Here is a 17,351-nt window from a genome sequence, read left to right on the forward strand (position 1 = left end):
GAGAGAGAAGGAAGATTTTTCTCAGTGGAGTTCAAATCAGCATTTGAAACAACATTTGTTACATTCTCCGGAACACATACAGTCTCAGGTTTACTGGAATTTAAAGAGACAGAGCCAGAAGCTTTGTTTTCTGAGTCCGAGTTCACCTTATTATTGTCAGTTTGTTTAAAACATTCCATCAGGGCTCGAGCAATGGGCATCAATTCTTTTAGACTTTCATCTTTTTTAAGAGTGACTAGATTATAAATCCTCCAGTTTATCTGATCCCAAAAATGAAAAGTAAAGGCAGACTGTAAATTTAAATCTTGCGTATTTGTTTTAACCCATATAAGTAAGTTTTTAAGTTCAATTTTTGAAACTTCAGAGTGCCCTTTTTCTTGTAACAATGTCTCTAATTGATAAAAAACATCCCATTCAACTTTTGATAAGTTTGTTCCCATTTTTGTTTTCTTTTAACACAAAAAACCGTTACCCAAGCGCTCTCCCGAGAAAAGTTACTTACAAATTTCTTGGCTTCGGCGGGAGAGATGATACAGTCCTCCTGATTAACACTTGGGTCTCCAGCTGCCGGGAAATCCATGATTTTTCTTTTTTCTTCTAATCTATGTCCTCGAACAGGGCTTCCTCACACGGGGCACCAGTTGCCGGGGCACCAGGGTAGTTATAAATCCAATGGTGTCAGGAACCCACGTCTTAAGAGAGGAACCCACTTGCCGCAGCAAAAAGTCCAAATATGGACAACACTGGACAAATCCAGACCAGGGAAGAGACTTTTTTATTGTTGGCACATCAGTCTCAGAACATTGTTACAATGGAGACAGCATGTTAACAGTTCGCTGGTCTACAGGGAAATGTCCCAGAAGGTGGGGTTAATACAGAAAGACATACAATCATCTCAGTTTAGATTTCAGCCAATCATACAAAAAATCAAGACATATTGACAAGCCTTCTAATCAATCTTATAAAACATACGTAATGGTAGTTAAAACAAAGTCTATTTCATAAAAGACAAAGAATAGAGCTCTATTCATGGTAACCTTCTAAAGATATACATTAAATAAACTTGTTGCCATCCTAAAGCAAATTCTACAAAGTCCTATTGTTATTTGTCACGTATGCTGCTTGGGAAACTTTTCTGCTGTAACAGAACTTCAGCCTGAGGCCTACATATTTTTTCTTAACAATTTCCTAAAAACCCTCTGATTTTAGGGATTCTAACACCTAACCCCTTCTTTGCCTCAGTTTCCAAGACTAAGCCACGTTGTCCTCAGGACAAGTGTTGTCCTGAGCTGGTGGATGGGCACAGGGAGCAGAACAATCCCCTGTAATCCAGGAGGAAGCAGTTGGTGACTTGCTGAGCCACTCAGATGCTCACAGGTGTGTGGGAGCAGATGGGATCCATCCCAGGGGGATGAGGGAGCTGTGGATGAGCTCCCCAAGCTGCTCTCCATCATTTACCATCAGTGCTGGCTCAGCAGGGAGGTCCCAGAGGACTGGAGGTGCCAGTGTGAGCCCATCCCCAAGCAGGGCTGGAAGGAGGAGCTGGGGAACTCCAGGCCTGTCAGCCTGACCTGGGTGCCCGGCAGGGTTATGGAACAGATCACCTTGAGTGCCATCACAGGGCACCCACAGGATGGCCGAGGGGTCAGAGCCAGCCAGCGTGGATTTCAATATCTGCATTGATGATCTGCATGAGGGGACTGAGTCCAGCATCAAAAAATCTGCAGATGACACCAGGCTGGGTGTGAGTGTGGATCTGCTGGAGGGTAGGAGGGCTCTGCAGAGGGCCCTGGACAGGCTGGATCCAGGGCCCAAATCCAACAAGGTGAGGTTGGACAAGTCCCAGTACCAGGTCCTGCATTTAGCCACAACAACCCCAGCAGCACTACAGGCTGGGGACAGAGGGGCTGGACAGCAGCCAGGCAGAAAGGGACTGGCAGGGACTGATGGACAGCAGGCTGGACATGAGCCAGCAGTGTGCCCAGGTGGCCAAGAAGGCCAATGGCTCCTGGCCTGGATCAGGAATGGTGTGGCCAGCAGGAGCAGGGCAGGGATTCTTCCCCTGTGCTCAGCATTGGTAAGGCCACACCTCGATTAGGAAGGACATTGAGGGGCTGGAGCATGTCAAGAGAAGGGCAGCAAGGCTGGTGAGGTTCTGGAGCACAAGTCCTGTGAGGAGTGACTGAGGGAGCTGGGGTTGTTTATCCTGGAGAAGAGGAGACTCAAGGAGACAAGGTGGCGTGTCAGGACACAGGTTGGACTTGATGATCTCCAAGGTCTTTCCAAGCTTGTTGCTTCTGGCACACTCTGAAACCACCCTTGGAACAGTGGCAACAGCATCTGCAGCGGGACAGGAAACTCCCAGCTGCTGGGAACAAACTTTCTGGCTGAGTGCAGAGGTCAGGACAAAGCTGAGTGGTTTCCCTGGTGTCCCCCAGCCCTTGCTGGCCCCAGGGGCTGATGGCATTTGTGCTCCCTCAGGTTCATGTCCCCACACCAACAGCATGGGGGTGCTCCGGCCTGCTCTGTGCAATGCAAACAGGGGCAGCTGAGCCAGTGATGCCGTGTCTGTGCCTGCAAGGATGGGGCACCTGTGTGAGCTGGGGGAGAGGCCAGGCCTGCAGAGGGGGGATGTTGTTGGCAGCTCCATCAGGATGCTCTGGGACGCTGCCCTGGGCTGTGCAGTGCACTGGGGATGGATCAGCCCCTGCTCTGCTGCTCCTTCCTGTCTGCCCCAGGGCCCTTGCAGAGCCCCAGCCATGCTGTTTGCCCCCAGCCTGCCCACGGCCAGCCTGGGGCTGCTCACGGGGCTTTTCTGTGCTGAGCATTGGCCTGGCCGTGTTCTTGAGAGAGCCTGGGCAAGGAGCCTGGAGTCCCCAGGCCCTGGGCTGAGGCGTCAGCGCTGCCCCAGCAGTGCCCATGCCCTGACCCTGCTGCAGCCCCAGCACTGCCACCTCCAGGGCTGTGCCCGGCCCCGAGAGCACTCAGGCCCTACAGCAACACCAGGGCCACCAGGGCAGCGGGGCAGGGCCACGGCAGCAGCACTGGCAACACCAAGTGCTGCTGCTGCTGCTGGGCACAGCTGCTGTGCCAGCCCTGATCTGCCCCAGCTCTGCACACAGACATTGCTGCTGCAGCTCCAGAGAAGGAACAAAAGGGGGATCTCTTGTGAAAAGTCTGCTTGGAAGTCCTTAAGGTCATTTAAACCCACCAGGAGCATCGCTCCTCATTGACAGAGTCTGTGGGTAACAGTGAAGGTGTGGAGGAACAAAACGAGATATGTCAGTATAAATGGCTTTTGTTTAGGGACAATATTGTAGAAGTAAAACAATGAAACCAACAAGAAGTATCAAAGATGACTTCTATAAAAAGTAACTTGCAGAATTTGGCAACCAGTTTAATGCTCCTGAAAGCACCCAGTCATCAGTCTCTTCACTGCAGCCTTGAGCTCCTGGTTCCTCAGGCTGTAGATGAGGGGGTTCAGGGCTGGAGGCACCACCGAGTACAGAACTGACACTGCGAGATCCAGGGATGGGGAGGACATGGATGGGGGCTTCAGGTAGGTAAAAATTCCAGTGGTGACAAATAGGGAGACCACAGCCAGGTGAGGGAGGCAGGTGGAAAAGGCTTTGTGCCTTCCCTGCTCAGAGGGCATCCTCAGCACAGCCCTGAAGATCTGCACATAGGAGAAAACAATGAACACAAAACAACCGAAGAACAGAAGAGCACTAACCACAATGACCCCAAGTTTCCTGAGGGTGGAGTGTGAGCAGGAGAGTTTGAGAATTTGTGGGATTTCACAGAAGAACTGGCCCAGGGCATTGCCATGGCACAAGGGCAGGGAAAATGTATTGGCTGTGTGCATGAGAGCATTGAGAAAGGCAGTGGCCCAGGCAGCTGCTGCCATGTGGGCACAAGCTCTGCTGCCCAGGAGGGTCCCGTAGTGCAGGGGTTTGCAGATGGACACGTAGCGATCGTAGCACATGACGGTCAGGAGGGAAACCTCTGCTGAAATGAAAAAGGCAAACAGAAACAGTTGTGCAGCACATCCTGTGTAGGAGATGTCCCTGATGTGCCAGAGGGAATTGTGCATGGCTTTGGGGACAGTGGTGCAGATGGAGCCCAGGTCGCTGAGGGCCAGGTTGAGCAGGAAGAAGAACATGGGCGTGTGCAGGAGGTGGCCACAGGCTACGGCGCTGATGATGAGGCCGTTGCCCAGGAGGGCAGCCAGGGAGATGCCCAGCAAGAGGCAGAAATGGAGGAGCTGCAGCTGCCGCGTGTCTGCCAATGCCAGCAGGAGGAAGTGGCTGATGGAGCTACTGTTGGACATTTGCTGTCTTCAGATATTGGAACCTTTTGAAGAAGGAATGACAGTGATAACTGAGGGGAGATTTCTCACAGAAAAGTCAAAGCCCTTTCTCATGGACTTATTTCTGCAATTAAACACCTTCCCCTGTCCATGTCTCAGAGATCTTACTTCACCTTGATTGCTGGAGCCCTGATTGCTACTGGCCAATGTTGTGTGAGGAGTTGGACCTTGCCCTGCAGGACACCTGGGATTCAGCCCTGACCCCCAGTCAGTGCAGAGGAACAGTGAGGGCAGGGGCCAATGCCAGCAGGAGGAAGTGGCTGATGGAGCTACTGTTGGACATTTGCTGTCTTCAGATATTGGAACCTTTTGAAGAAGGAATGACAGTGATAACTGAGGGGAGATTTCTCACAGAAAAGTCAAAGCCCTTTCTCATAGACTTATTTCTGCAATTAAACACCTTCCCCTGTCCATGTCTCAGAGATCTTACTTCACCTTGATTGCTGGAGCCCTGATTGCTACTGGCCAATGTTGTGTGAGGAGTTGGACCTTGCCCTGCAGGACACCTGGGATTCAGCCCTGACCCCCAGTCAGTGCAGAGGAACAGTGAGGGCAGGGGCCAATGCCAGCAGGAGGAAGTGGCTGATGGAGCTACTGTTGGACATTTGCTGTCTTCAGATATTGGAACCTTTTGAAGAAGGAATGACAGTGATAACTGAGGGGAGATTTCTCACAGAAAAGTCAAAGCCCTTTCTCATAGACTTATTTCTGCAATTAAACACCTTCCCCTGTCCATGTCTCAGAGATCTTACTTCACCTTGATTGCTGGAGCCCTGATTGCTGCTGGCCAATGTTGTGTGAGGAGTTGGACCTTGCCCTGCAGGACACCTGGGATTCAGCCCTGACCCCCAGTCAGTGCAGAGGAACAGTGAGGGCAGGGGCCAGTCCTGGTGTTGGGACTTGGATAAAGAATCTTCCCCTAAGGCAGAGGAACTGCCTGGGTGAAGGCATGGGGATAACAGAAGGCAGAATGAGAGATTCTGCTGCATCTGGGAAGAACAGACAGTCCAGAGAGGCAGGAGGATTGTCTGAGGCTTAGTGCAGATTGAGGGGAGCTGCTCTGTCCCTCTCTCCTGGTCCGGCTGCCTGGGACTTGCACCTTTCTGAAATCCACTTCTATGTTACCCTGGACAGCCAGGAGACACTGCTGAGAGCAGAGGGATCCCTGGCACACAAAGTAGTTCCTGCCTTTCCCAGAGTCAGGAGAGTGGGCTCATTGCCAGCCTGCCAGGCTGCCCTGCCCAGAGCTGTCTGGGCACAGGGAGCTGGGACACCCCATTGCTGTGCTCAGCCTGCACAGGAGGAGCCCAAGGGCTGGACCTGGCCCTGCAGCTGGAACTGCCATTGCAGAGAGCCCCTCAGCAATGCCAGCAGCACCTGGGCAAGGCAAGGAGAGAGAGAGAGACTGAGGAAAAGCCTTTCCCTGGCCAGCCCTGCCCAGCCCCTGCCAGGCAGCAGGGCAGGGCAGGACAGTGGCCCTCAGGCCCTGGTCAGCAGGGAATGGGCACATGGTCACAGAGATGCCCTTCATCTCTGGGGCTGCTCTGCCGGCCCAGGAGGGACTGAGGGCCCCGAGCCCCTGGGCTGAGGGCTGTGCTGGCTGCGAGGGGACACAAGAGCTGTGCTGCTCAGGGCAGTGTCTGCCCTGCAGGGCAGGCCCAGCAGGTGCCACATCTGCCCTGCAACAGGGCTTCCCTCAGCACTGCCTCCCTCCCTGCCTGCCCACGGCTCTGCTGCTGGAGCTGTCCCAGCCCCAGCTGCTCCTGTGGCCCTGGGCTCCTTCCCTGCCAGAGCTGCCAGAGCCCAGCCCTGCCCCTGGGTCAGCCCTGCCCTGCAGCTGCTCGGCCCTGCAGGGATGAAAGAACAGCTCCCCCAGCTTGGGCACCATGGAAAGGTGATGCTGCATGGATCTGGAGGCTGGGCAGGTGCAGGCACTTGCTGAGGTGCCCAGGAATCCTCAGGGTGATGGTTTAAGAGGCTCAGCCCCTGCTCTGCCATGCACAGTTGAGTTTGCATTGTCACTAAGCTGAGCCAGGGAAAAGTGTGAGCACAGATTCAGGAAATCAGAGACCCAAGCAGGAAACTACTGCCCTGAATGTGCTCATGACAAGTTCCCTCAGCAGGGCACGCCTGCTCTGCAGCACATCCTCCTCCTCCTCCTCCTGTGCCACAGAGAAACTGGGAGAGTCCTCCTGACACATCCCTCAGGCTGTGGGGTGTGCTGGCTTCAGGACTTCCCTCCAGGAGCACAGCGGACATTGCCCTGCACCCACACACTCACCATGTACAGGGCTGTGAAGGTCTTTCCCCAAGTGAAGTCTCAGCTCAATTGTCTTCCCATTCCTGATTGCCTTCAGCCTGTCTCTGCCTGGCTCCTGTCCCCTCAGTGCCTGCAGGCAGAGCCCTCAGCCCTGCTGGGCTGGGAGAGGAGCTGGTCCTGGGAAGAGCTGTTCCTTTAAAGCTCGGTAGCACAGACACAGCACAAGGACTTTAATGAGCCTCTTGGGGTTTTGCTGTTGTTTACATCAGACTCAGTCTTTTAGAGTGTCTTGAAACAAACTTCTCAAGAACTCAAAGTTAAATTTAAACTTCAAATTTTCTTGAAGGTTTAATGGGTCCCACAGAGGGACACGACTGGGAAAGTGTCCCCAGGTTCCAGTCAGAGCAGAACACTGGAGGCAGTGATGGCAGCTGGGGACAAACAAGGCAAAGGTGTCTCTGGTGCTGAGCAAAACTGGATGTGTTTGAGGAATGCCAAGGGCCAAGGCCTGAGCCCCAGCCCCTGGCCAGGCAGATCCTGTCCCTCCCTCCTTGCTCAGGGCTCTTCCTGGGATGGGCACTGGCATGTGGGGATGTGCAATGCCAAGGGCAGGAGCATGGGGCGGCCCCTGCCAGGCTGCTGAGCAGGGACAAGGAGGCAATGAGGCCCCAGCCCTGCAAGGGTCATTTGTCCCCTCATGGCCTCAGGCCCAGGCCCAGCAGCCATGGCCAAAGTGCTGCCCAAGTTGGCTCTGGCAGGGCTGTCTTGCAGCTGCTGCTCATCCCTCTGCCCTGTGCAGCCCAGGCTGTCCCACGGTGTCCCTGCCCTGCGCCTCTGTCCCTGCAGGCTGTCGGCATCCCCCCAGCTGCCCCACCTGGCTGGGTCCTTCCTTTGCTGACAGCTCTGCCTCCTGCCTGCCTCTGCCTGCCCACACAAAGCCTTGGGCTGCTCCAGACTCCTTCTGGGGGATGTGTTGCAACACAGCCCTGCCCTGGGAGGGAAACTCCATTGTCTTTGTTCCCAATCTGGGCCTCCCCAGATGCCCTTGGCATTAATTTTTCATATTTCAAGCTGTTCTCCACTATGTCAAAAAGGTTTCACCATCTCTGAAACCACCGTTCAGTCCCTCAAAGGGCTCTCCTCTGCTCTCCTCAGTTTCCACCCCACTGAGTACAGAACTCCTCTGTCCCTGTACAGTGCTCATGTGCCTGAGGCCATGGGTGCCTGGACAAAGAGGACGGTTCTTTTCTATAGGAAGGAAACCACAGAGTCCCAGGGGTTTCAAGGCAGATCCGAGGCACTCACCAGAGGCCAAGGTAAGCCAGACCTGTCTGTCCTTGCAGGTTTTGTCTGAAAGCAACCCTTGGATATTTGTGGAGTTTTGGAGGTGGAATTCCATTTCAGCCATGGGTGTCTGGACCAGAATGACAGTTCTTCTCCACAGGAAGGAAAGGGCAGAGCCCCAGTGTTTCAAAGGCTGATTAGAGGCAGCCCCAAGGGGGCCAACGCCAGCCAGACCTGTTTGTCTTCACAGCTTTTCTGTTGGGGAAATCCTTGGATAGAGGGAAATTGGGAGGCCAAATCCCAAATTTTCTTCCATGGGCACCTGGACAAGAAGGAGAGTTCTTTTCTAAAAGAAGGAAAGTACAGAGCCCCAGTGTTTCACAGGCAGATGAGAGCTGGCCGTAAGGAAGGCAAGGGAACCTAGACAGTCCTGGCAGCTTTTGTCTCAGAGCTGTCACTGGATATAAGGAATTTTGGAGGCAGATTCCAAATTTTGGCTATGGATATGTTCTCTTGAAAGATGATTTTTCCCTGGACAGAAAAGCACAGCTGCCCAGTGTTTTGAAGGCAGATGAGAGGTGGCCCCCAAGATGCCAAGGCAAGCCAGAGCTGTCTGTTCCTGCAGGTTTCATACAGGAATCATCCTTTGACATAACTGAATTTGGACATAGAATCCCAATTTCAGCCATCAACCCCTGGAGGAAAAGGAGAGTTCTTTCGCAGAGGAAGAAAAGCATAGAACTCCAGGGCTTCAGGGGCAGATAAGAAGCAACCCTCAACATGCCAAGATCAGCTGGACCAGTCGAGCCAAGCCAACCAAAACTTTTCCATGTTCTTGGACCATTGGGGCCCTGGAGAATCACAATTGCACCTTGGTTCCATGAGGCCCTATAGTATCACAACAAATCTTTTTTTCCATAAGGCCCAGCAATACCCCAATGGTCTCCTTGGCTCTGCAGTGGCACAATGGCCCCTTGCTTCCATGGAGACTCGGAGTGCCAGAATGGTCTCATTGCTTCAATGAGGCCCTGCAGTGTCACAAGGGCACCTTGGCTCCATGAAGCCCTGAAGTACGGAATGGCCTCTTGGTTCCATTGGGCGCCTCACTGTTACATCAGTTCTTAGTTCCATGCAGCTCTGTAGTGTCAGAATGGTCTCCTTGGTTCCCCAGAGTCAGAATGTCCCTGTGGTCTCATGGACCCCCACTACGATCCCCTTGATTCCATGAGGCCCTGCTGTGCTACAATGAGCCCTTGGTTAAACGAGGCCCTGCAGTGTCACAATGGCCCCTTGGTTCCAGTGGGTCCTGAAGTGTCGTAATGGTCTCCATGGTCCCATGAGGCCCCAGAACGTCACAATGGACTTTTGGTTCCATGAGCTTTTGTACAGCCAACAACATCCTTTGTTCCATGAGGTTCAATAGTGTGATATGGACACCTTGATTCCTTGAAGTCCTGTAGTGTCCCAATGGACTCCTTCCTTCCATGGCCCTGCTGTCCAGAATGGTCCCTTGGTTCCAATAGGTTCTGCACTGTCAACAGGAATCACCTTGGTTCTGCAGTGTCATAACTGGGCCTTGGTTCCATGAGGTGCCTGGCCTCCCACAGCCTCTCAGAGACCCTTCTCCCCCTCAAGGTCCCCAACAGCCCCTGACGGCCCCTCCCAGCCCCTCATGACCCCTCACAGCTCCAGGCCTGGGGCTGTTCCCAAAGAAGAAGAAGTCGGGCCCTGCTCGTTCTGATTTTGTTTCGGTCCCTTCACAGCCACGAGTGCAGAAATGCTGAAATGAAGCCTTTCCCCAGCGTTTCCCTCGGGGTTAATTGCGGGCTGAAGCTCTGTGCTGGCCACCGCCCCAGCGGCACCATGCCTGCAGCCGCCAGGCCTTTGCTGTTCCCCCCGTGTCCATTCCCTGTCCCCGAGTCCCGCCCGGCTCTGGCAGCAGCAGCAGCCGCAGCGCAGGGGGCGCCGGCCCGGCCCAGCCGGGGCTCCCGGCCAGGAGCAGCAGCAGCGCCGGCCCCTTCCTGCCTGCTCCTGCCTTGACTCCCAAGGGCTTTTTCCAGCTCAATTCGGGAGCAGAGCAACCAGCACCCACACACAGCCCTGACTGCTCAGGGCCCGCCTGTTCTTCCCTGAGCCAGCCCTCAGAGGAAGAAAGGATCAGGTTCCAGTGCTGTTTTCAGCACTCTTTTACTCACCCCGAGGTGACAGCAGGAGGCTGCTGGTGCCTCTGCCTTGGCAATTGGAGATCATGGCTGCTCTTGCAACTCTTCTGCTTGCCACTTGAAATTTATCTGTAAAACTGCAATTGCCTTTTTTGATCAGCGCTACCCAGAGTGCTTTCGTGACAGTGACTTTAGGAATCCTTAAAATCAGAGGGTTTTGGGAAAGGTGCAAAAGGCAGGCCTCAGAGACAGCAGAACTGTAATTAGAGATAAGTGGTAGCCGTAGGATTTGTCAGCAGCAAAGTTATATTACAAGCAGAAAGTAAGGACAAAGAGAAAAATGTTTTTTGTATTAACACTTGGTAGAATAACTCCCTAAGCTACAGAAAAGTATACCTAGTGAGATATTAGGAAGTTCTAAGCTTGAGCTGTGTGCATTGTGTTTTAAGGCTTACAAGCAGGTACTGCATTCAAAATTAGCAACCATTGTTTCAACCAAAGGTACCTGTGCTTACAGTGGTTGGATAGAACTACTGTCAATATGCTTTTGGTTTGTGGAATTGGTAGAAAAATTTAAAGTAAGTTGTAACATTGAGTTCTTTGTCTGCTGCCAAGGACAGAAGCTGCGGGCATCTTCCCATTGTCATAACCATGTAATGAGACTGATGGTGGAAAATAAACAGCTCGAGACATGTTCCTCAGCAGTCCCATCCTGTTGGTGATTTGTACATAGCCCCTGGATGGCAACAGGTGAACTCAGGCTTTTGGTCAAAGGCATCATGCTTAGCAGATCTTGAAATGCTCTCAAGTCCCTGAGCACTTAAGTCAAGGACAATTAAAGCCACACAGGCCACATTGCAGTGCTCAAACACAGCCCTGTTGCTGCTGCTGCTGAAATAGTACCAACTGACAGAGGCCATCACAGAAATTGCCTCGCAAGCATCAAATGAAATTAAAAAATCCACCAGGAGAAAGAGAAACCATAACTTCTTGACTCCCTGCATTGTTTCTTCCGAGCAGCAGCAGCAAATGGAGATGCGCAGAGGTATTTCCAGCTGCTGGTGATCCCAGCTGGAGCCCAGCCTGCTGCCCAGGCCCAGCGGGAAGCTGAGCCCAGCCCAGGGAGCTCCTGCAGTGTCGGGAGCTCAGCAAATGCAGGGCCAGGCCCAGAGCCCTGGGCACGGCCGCCCATTGCAGGGCAGTGGCGCAGACGGAATGTCCTGCGGTCCAAACCTCCTGCTCGTGCCACACAGCGCCAGCCTTCTCCCCCTCCTCCTCCTCTCCCAGCACAGCACAAATTCCAGCTCAGAGGAAGCTGCCCCAGAGAGGGCTCAGGCTCCTGCTTCAGCCTCAGCGTCCCTGCAGAGGAACAGGGCATCTTTCAGGCACTTCCACAAGCTCAGGTTTCTCACTCCATGGGGAATCTGGGATGAAAATGACCTTGTTAGGAAGGACAAAAGCAGAGGGAGTGGATTGGAAATTATTAGGAAAAATGATCCTTTGTACAGGCAAAGCTCACTAAATCATTCCCTGAATTTTTCCTTTTCACATTCTTTCAGTCATCTCCTGAGAGGTCCAGCTTGTTCTGGTGCCTTTTATGAACTGATTGTAACTCTTGATTTATATCTCTGCATGAGATGTAGAAGCATCTGAACTGAACACTGAAACAAACTCCCTCTCTCAACCCATTTTTATGCTCTACATCACTTTCAAGATGTCCATGGGGGTGTTGGAATGATTATCATACAGCTCTCCATTTCTGGCTGCAGGCTCTGGAGATTCTTTCTCTGCATTCAGTCAGACTTGCATTCCCTGACAATTCCTTGTAGCCTGTCATGTTTTCTTAGTGTAGAACAGTAACAATGAAAACCTCACCAGTGCCACAACTGCCCAGCCCACAAGAAAAAGAAAGAACAAGCTGTAAAGTTCTTCAAGCATTTGTCCTGCTTTGCTGCAAGAGTCGTGCTGCATGCATGGTGTGGAAAGCCAAGAGAAGCTGTAGTTGGTGGCACATCTTGTGACAAAATCTGCACCTTGTTCTCCAGGAAACGTTCTTGGAAAGAATAAACAGGACTGTGGACAAGATTCTGGAAGAACTGAAACAGTTTTTAGGAAATGAAATGAAAACAGAAAGAAACAAACCAAGAGGTATTACTCTATTTATTACTCTATTTATTTTTATGCTCGTCTTTGCATTGCTTCTCCATCCCATTAATTCCAAATGGATCTCACCTCTAAGATCCATGACTTGGCATGTTTTAGACACAGTTGAATACCATGAGCTATACACGGATTGCCTTCCCCTGCTTTTTTTTGGAAAGCAATGCGGGAGAGGTAAATGCAATGCTTGGGTCAGGTATAAATTCTGCATTCAGGGAATGCGCTCCAATAGTGTTTGACCCTTAGTAGGGACAATGCACAGCAGCGACCAAGGGGATTCCTGTGCTACTGTGCAGGAGTCCAGACTCTGGGTCTTGGCTGAACTCGGCAAAGTTCCCGTGTTTGGACAGGCTCAGGGGCTGCCCCCGGGAAACGCGGGGCTCGGCGCAGAGGTGAGCGGGCAATGGACAAACGGACATGGGGACAAATGGCCCCAGAGCTTCAGATGCAGCGGCAGTGGCAGCGAAAGCATCGATAGAAGCGACTTTGTCGACTCCCTCTGGCTTGTCCTCTCCCTCTCTAGCAGTCTCGCACCCTCTCCCGATCTCCCTTTCCCGGTATCCCCTCCTCTCCCAGTCTCTCTCTCCGCATGCCCAGCCGGGCCATGCCCCCGGCCCGCCCCCGGCCCCGGCCGTCCCACCGCGGTCTCGCCGCTGGAGGGCTCTGGCCGTGCTGGTGGTGGCACTGCTGGGCGGGCATCAGTGCCTTGGGCTGGGGCGGCATAGCCGCCCTTTGCCTTCGCCTGGCCTGAGCCCGGCCCTGGCCCCGGCCCGGGCCCCGGCCTTGGCCCCGGCTCCTCCCAGGGCCCGCGGAGGACACACGCGGCGCGGCCGCTCCCGCCGCCTCCGCTGCGGCTTGCCCGGACCAAGCTCCGCCGCTTGGCAGCACGGCTGCTGGCCCCGAGCCTCCGCTGCCCTGTTCCCGGGAGCGAACGCCTGGGCATGTCTGGTCCAGGGCACTTGAGGAGTGCTCGGGGCCTGTTGCTGGCCCTGGGCCGAGCGCTGACAGCCGCGTCCCGCCCGCAGGGGAAGGAGCAGGACAGGCTGGGCTTGCTGCTGGGGCACGGCGGCTTCGGTAGCGTCTTCGCGGCCATGTGGCTCTCGGACGGTGCCCCCGTGAGCAGCGGGGCCGCGGCGGGCGCAGGAGGAGGGGTCGGACGAGGAGGGAGGAGGGCGGAGGATGGGGCTGGGCAAGGCAGGAGGCGAGCTGAGTCCGCTGATGCCCTTGGCTTGCAGGTGGCCATCAAAAGGGTGCCATGGAACCATGTCCGGCACTGGGGCGAGCTGGTGAGTGAGCGGGGCCAGCGGCAGAAGCCGGGCAGTGCCAGGCGGGGATGAGCCGGCGCTCGGCAGGGTGGGAGCCGCCAGGATGCCCCGAGGGAGAGCGGGCGTGGGGCCAGGGCAGGGCGCAGAGCATCCCGGCCTGGCTGAGGGCTTCCCCAGGCCTGGCACAGCATCGGCCCCACTGACGGCATCGTGCTCCTCCCACCGCCCGACGGCATCAGCGCCCCACTGGAGATCGTGCTGCTGGCCAAGGTGTCCACTGGCTTCCCCGGTGTGGTCCAGCTGCTGGAGTGGCTTGAGCTCCCCAAAGACGTCATGATGGTGCTGGAGCGGCCAGAGCAGTGTCAGGACCTGCATCGTTTCATTCGGGCACGGCGGTTCCTGCCCGAGGAGGAGGCGCGGGTGCTGTTCCGCCAGGTGCTGGAGGCCGTGCGGCACTGCACCAGCTGCGGGGTCCTGCACCGCGACATCAAACCAGGGAACATCCTGGTTGATCTGGCCACCGGGCAGGCCAAATTGATTGACTTTGGCTGTGGCACCTATCTGCAAGAGACAGCCTACTCACTTTGCAGGTGAGCCCACACAGGGGTGTGCTCCTGGTCCCAGCATCTCATGGCACTGAGTTCTCACAGTCCAAGCTGGGTGTGGCAGCAGGGATTCTCCCTTTTGCTGCCCTTCATGGCACTGAGATTTCAGCTGAGTTGCTTTTGAGCAGGGCTGAGTGGGGGAGCCAGCTTACAGCTGTGGTGGCAGCCTTTGCCCCCCACTCTGCCCAGAACTGGGGCTGGGGCAGCCAGCCCAACAAAAACACCCGTGGGTGGGGATGGCAGAGAGAGGGGACCAGAACCTGTGCCCAGCCGGTTTGGTGTGCAGGTGAGAAAGGGCTTGGACTGCTCCACTCACTTGGTTTGCTTTGGGTTCATAATGTTTTTTGGGGCAATGCAGGCATGGAAGATGAGAGCACGGTTTTTCCTAGCACTGAGTGGGTTCTTCTTTGGTTGGGTCTTACCAGGGCTTCCACTGCCCTCTTCCAGCACCAGTGGCTTCTCTCCAAACCCCAAATCTATACACAAGTCCCAGATGCTGGTGAGAGGGCAGTGGTCACCCTGTGTGCCACTGAGGCAGCCCCCACATGCCCAGGGATGCTGGGTCCCGGCTCTGAGAGCAGCAGCATCCCCCGATGAACTCCATCTGTATTCCATAGGAACACGGTCATACAGCCCCCCGGAATGGACCCACTTTGGCCGGTACTATGGCAAGCCAGCTACCATCTGGTCCCTGGGCATCCTGCTGCACCAGATGGTCTGCGGGGAGCACCCTTTCAGGAAGGGCCAGAACATCAGCTGGGACCATCAGCTCTCGCTGCCACAAGGGCTCTCTCAAGGTGAATCCTCATCTCTGGGCACGAGGGAATCCCAGTGCTGGGAGCCAGCAGCGGGCTTTTGAGCATCCTGCTCTGGCAGCTGCTGAGGAGGTGGCACATGTCCTGCTCTCCTCCAAACCAGGGAATTGATGGGAGAGTTTAGGCCCAGCTCTGAGCACATCCAGCATGGCCTGGGCATGGGAATACTGGGACAAAGCCAACAGGAGCCTTCTCCAACTGCCCGGCGGTTTCTAGTTTCTCTGCTCAGAGTGCCAAGATCTGATCAGGCGGTGTTTATCCATGCTGGACTTGGAAAGGCCCTCATTAGAAGAGCTGCTCTGTGATCCTTGGATGCAGGATATTAATCTGCCCTAGAAGAAGGGAGAGAGCCACAGGCACACTTTGATCCAGGGACCTGGTAAGTTACAGCTCCACACATGCCTTGGCAATCAGAAGCAAAGGAACCCAGCCCTTTTTGTGCTGCCTGTGTCACTGCCCAGGGCTCATGGGATGGGAACACGTAGCCCTTGTGCTGGAGCTGAGCTGCTCTGCCCAGCACTGATGGCCGCCATCCAGGCTGGTTTTGCTTGTCCTGGTTCCCTGACAGCTGGGGTTCTGGGCAGAGCCCTGAGAGCCTGGTCTGCCCCCAGGGAAGGAGAAGCAGCCCCTGGAGAAGCTGTGCCAGGTGGGGCTGCTGCTGCTGGGGACAGTGAGGATGACATCAAGGATGACAACCTCTTCCTGGACCTGGCCACTGGCCCGCTGAAGAGGATGGACTTGGATTGTGGCACCTTCTTCAAAGCCAGGCTCCACAGCAAATTTGCAGGTGAGTCCACATGCAGGGGGATGCTCCCAGATTTGGGCATTGCACAGACTGGCCGGGAACCAAAGGCTCCCCCTTTGCAGATGCAACTCATTCTTCAGTGGCTGCCCAGCTGCTTTTGGCAGGGCTGGGAGGATGGGCTGGGGTGGGTACGAAATGGGAGTGGGCTCCTGGCCCTGCCAACAACCCCCAGCACCCACCATGCCCCGGGCTGGGGCTGGGGCAGCCAGCCCGACACAAACAAACCCCATGGTGGGAGCAGAGGTGGGACTCCAGAACCTGTGCACAGCTGCTTTGCTGTGCAGGCAAGGAAGGGCTGGGCTGCTCCACTGCCCTTGTTTGCTTTGGGGTCACCGTGATTTTGGGGGGCAGTGCAGGGGGGAAGAGAGAAAGTGTGGGCTTCCCTCACCCATGGCTGGGTTTTTCCCTAGCATGTAGGAGTTGGGCCTTCCTCAAGGCCCTGACAGAGATGGGAGTTTTTACCGTTTTTCTTGTTTTCCCTTTTTGCATCTAATCTCTTTTCAATAATGTGTTGTTTGTTTTAGCAGAGGAAGCATTCTAGGTGGTCCAGTGTGGATGGGGAAATGCTTGGGAGCAGCTGTGGCGTGGATGGGCCGTGCCCTTGTAGAAGGCTGAGGCCATGGTTTGGGAGAAGCTTTTCTTGCAGCCATGGGTGGCGTGAGGTGGGTCCCTGTGTGCTTGCCAGGGTGGGATCAGAGCTTTTGGGAGCTGGCAGTGAGCACAGGAGCATCCTGCTCTGGGCAGCTGCTGAGGGCTGGATGTGCCATGGCTGGCTGCAGGCTGGGCACATGTGCTGCCCTCCTGCTCTGCTCCCAAAGGCAGCAGGGATGGGCAGCTCTGGGCACAGCTCTGGGCAGAGCCAGCATGGCCTGTGCACCGCAGGCCTTGGCACAAGGGCACAGGAGCCCTCAGCTGACGGGCACTTTCTGCTTTCTCTCCTTGCAGCCGGGCTCTGCGGGTGCTGAGGCTGCTCTGGGCTCTGCCAGGGCTCTGCTGGGCTCAGCCCTGGGCCCAGCTGGGCTGGCTCTGCCCTCACATTTCTCTGACAGCTCTGCATCAGACGAGCCCGTTGCGAGCACAGCACCTGAGCTTTCTGCTTTGGCAGGTGAGTGAGACTCTGCTGCAGGCCCAGAGATTGCAGCTGGGGACACACATCCAACTGGCAAGGACCCAAACTCTCCACAGTCCCAGCTGAATGCCTGGATCTGCACAGGGTGTTTTGTCTGTCCCATTCTTCCTTCTTGATTGGCTGGAATTGTGCAATTGCACTTTGAAGTGCCACGAGTGGGCCAAAGCTGGCGAGTGGGCGTGCTCCTGAGGCAGTGCAGTCTGGAGCTGGTGGATGGAGAATTGCCCTTCTGCACTTCCAAACCAGAGCAAAAAGCTGTAAGTGGGACTTTGTGTGTCTAAGAAACTCCTGGCAGTTTCAAAGGGAATGTGCAGCTCATTCCCAGGCTGAGAAGGAAGGTCATCTTCTAAGGGATTTGGGGTTTGACAGTGTTTCCATTCCCAGTCCTGCTTGGAGCTGGAAGGGTACAAAGCAATTTCCTCTTGCTTCGACCACAATTTAAAATAACAATATTGGAAACAATCCCCAAAAACTTTTTATAAAGACTGCTGAGGTTA

The 17,351-nt window shown here is 54.8% G+C and overlaps 1 protein-coding gene across 1 annotated transcript; it reads right to left on the minus strand.

Moving 5' to 3' along the window:
- Nucleotides 1-3,397: 3,397 nt before the first annotated feature.
- On the minus strand, nt 3,398-4,330 carry LOC141725610 (olfactory receptor 14A16-like). Its single transcript, XM_074529570.1, has one exon. It carries the CDS (start codon nt 4,328-4,330, stop codon nt 3,398-3,400), a length of 933 nt encoding a protein of 310 aa, XP_074385671.1.
- Nucleotides 4,331-17,351: the final 13,021 nt, after the last annotated feature.

Source organism: Zonotrichia albicollis, chromosome 30 (assembly GCF_047830755.1).
Source record: "Zonotrichia albicollis isolate bZonAlb1 chromosome 30, bZonAlb1.hap1, whole genome shotgun sequence".
Taxonomy (NCBI): Eukaryota; Metazoa; Chordata; class Aves; order Passeriformes; family Passerellidae; genus Zonotrichia; species Zonotrichia albicollis.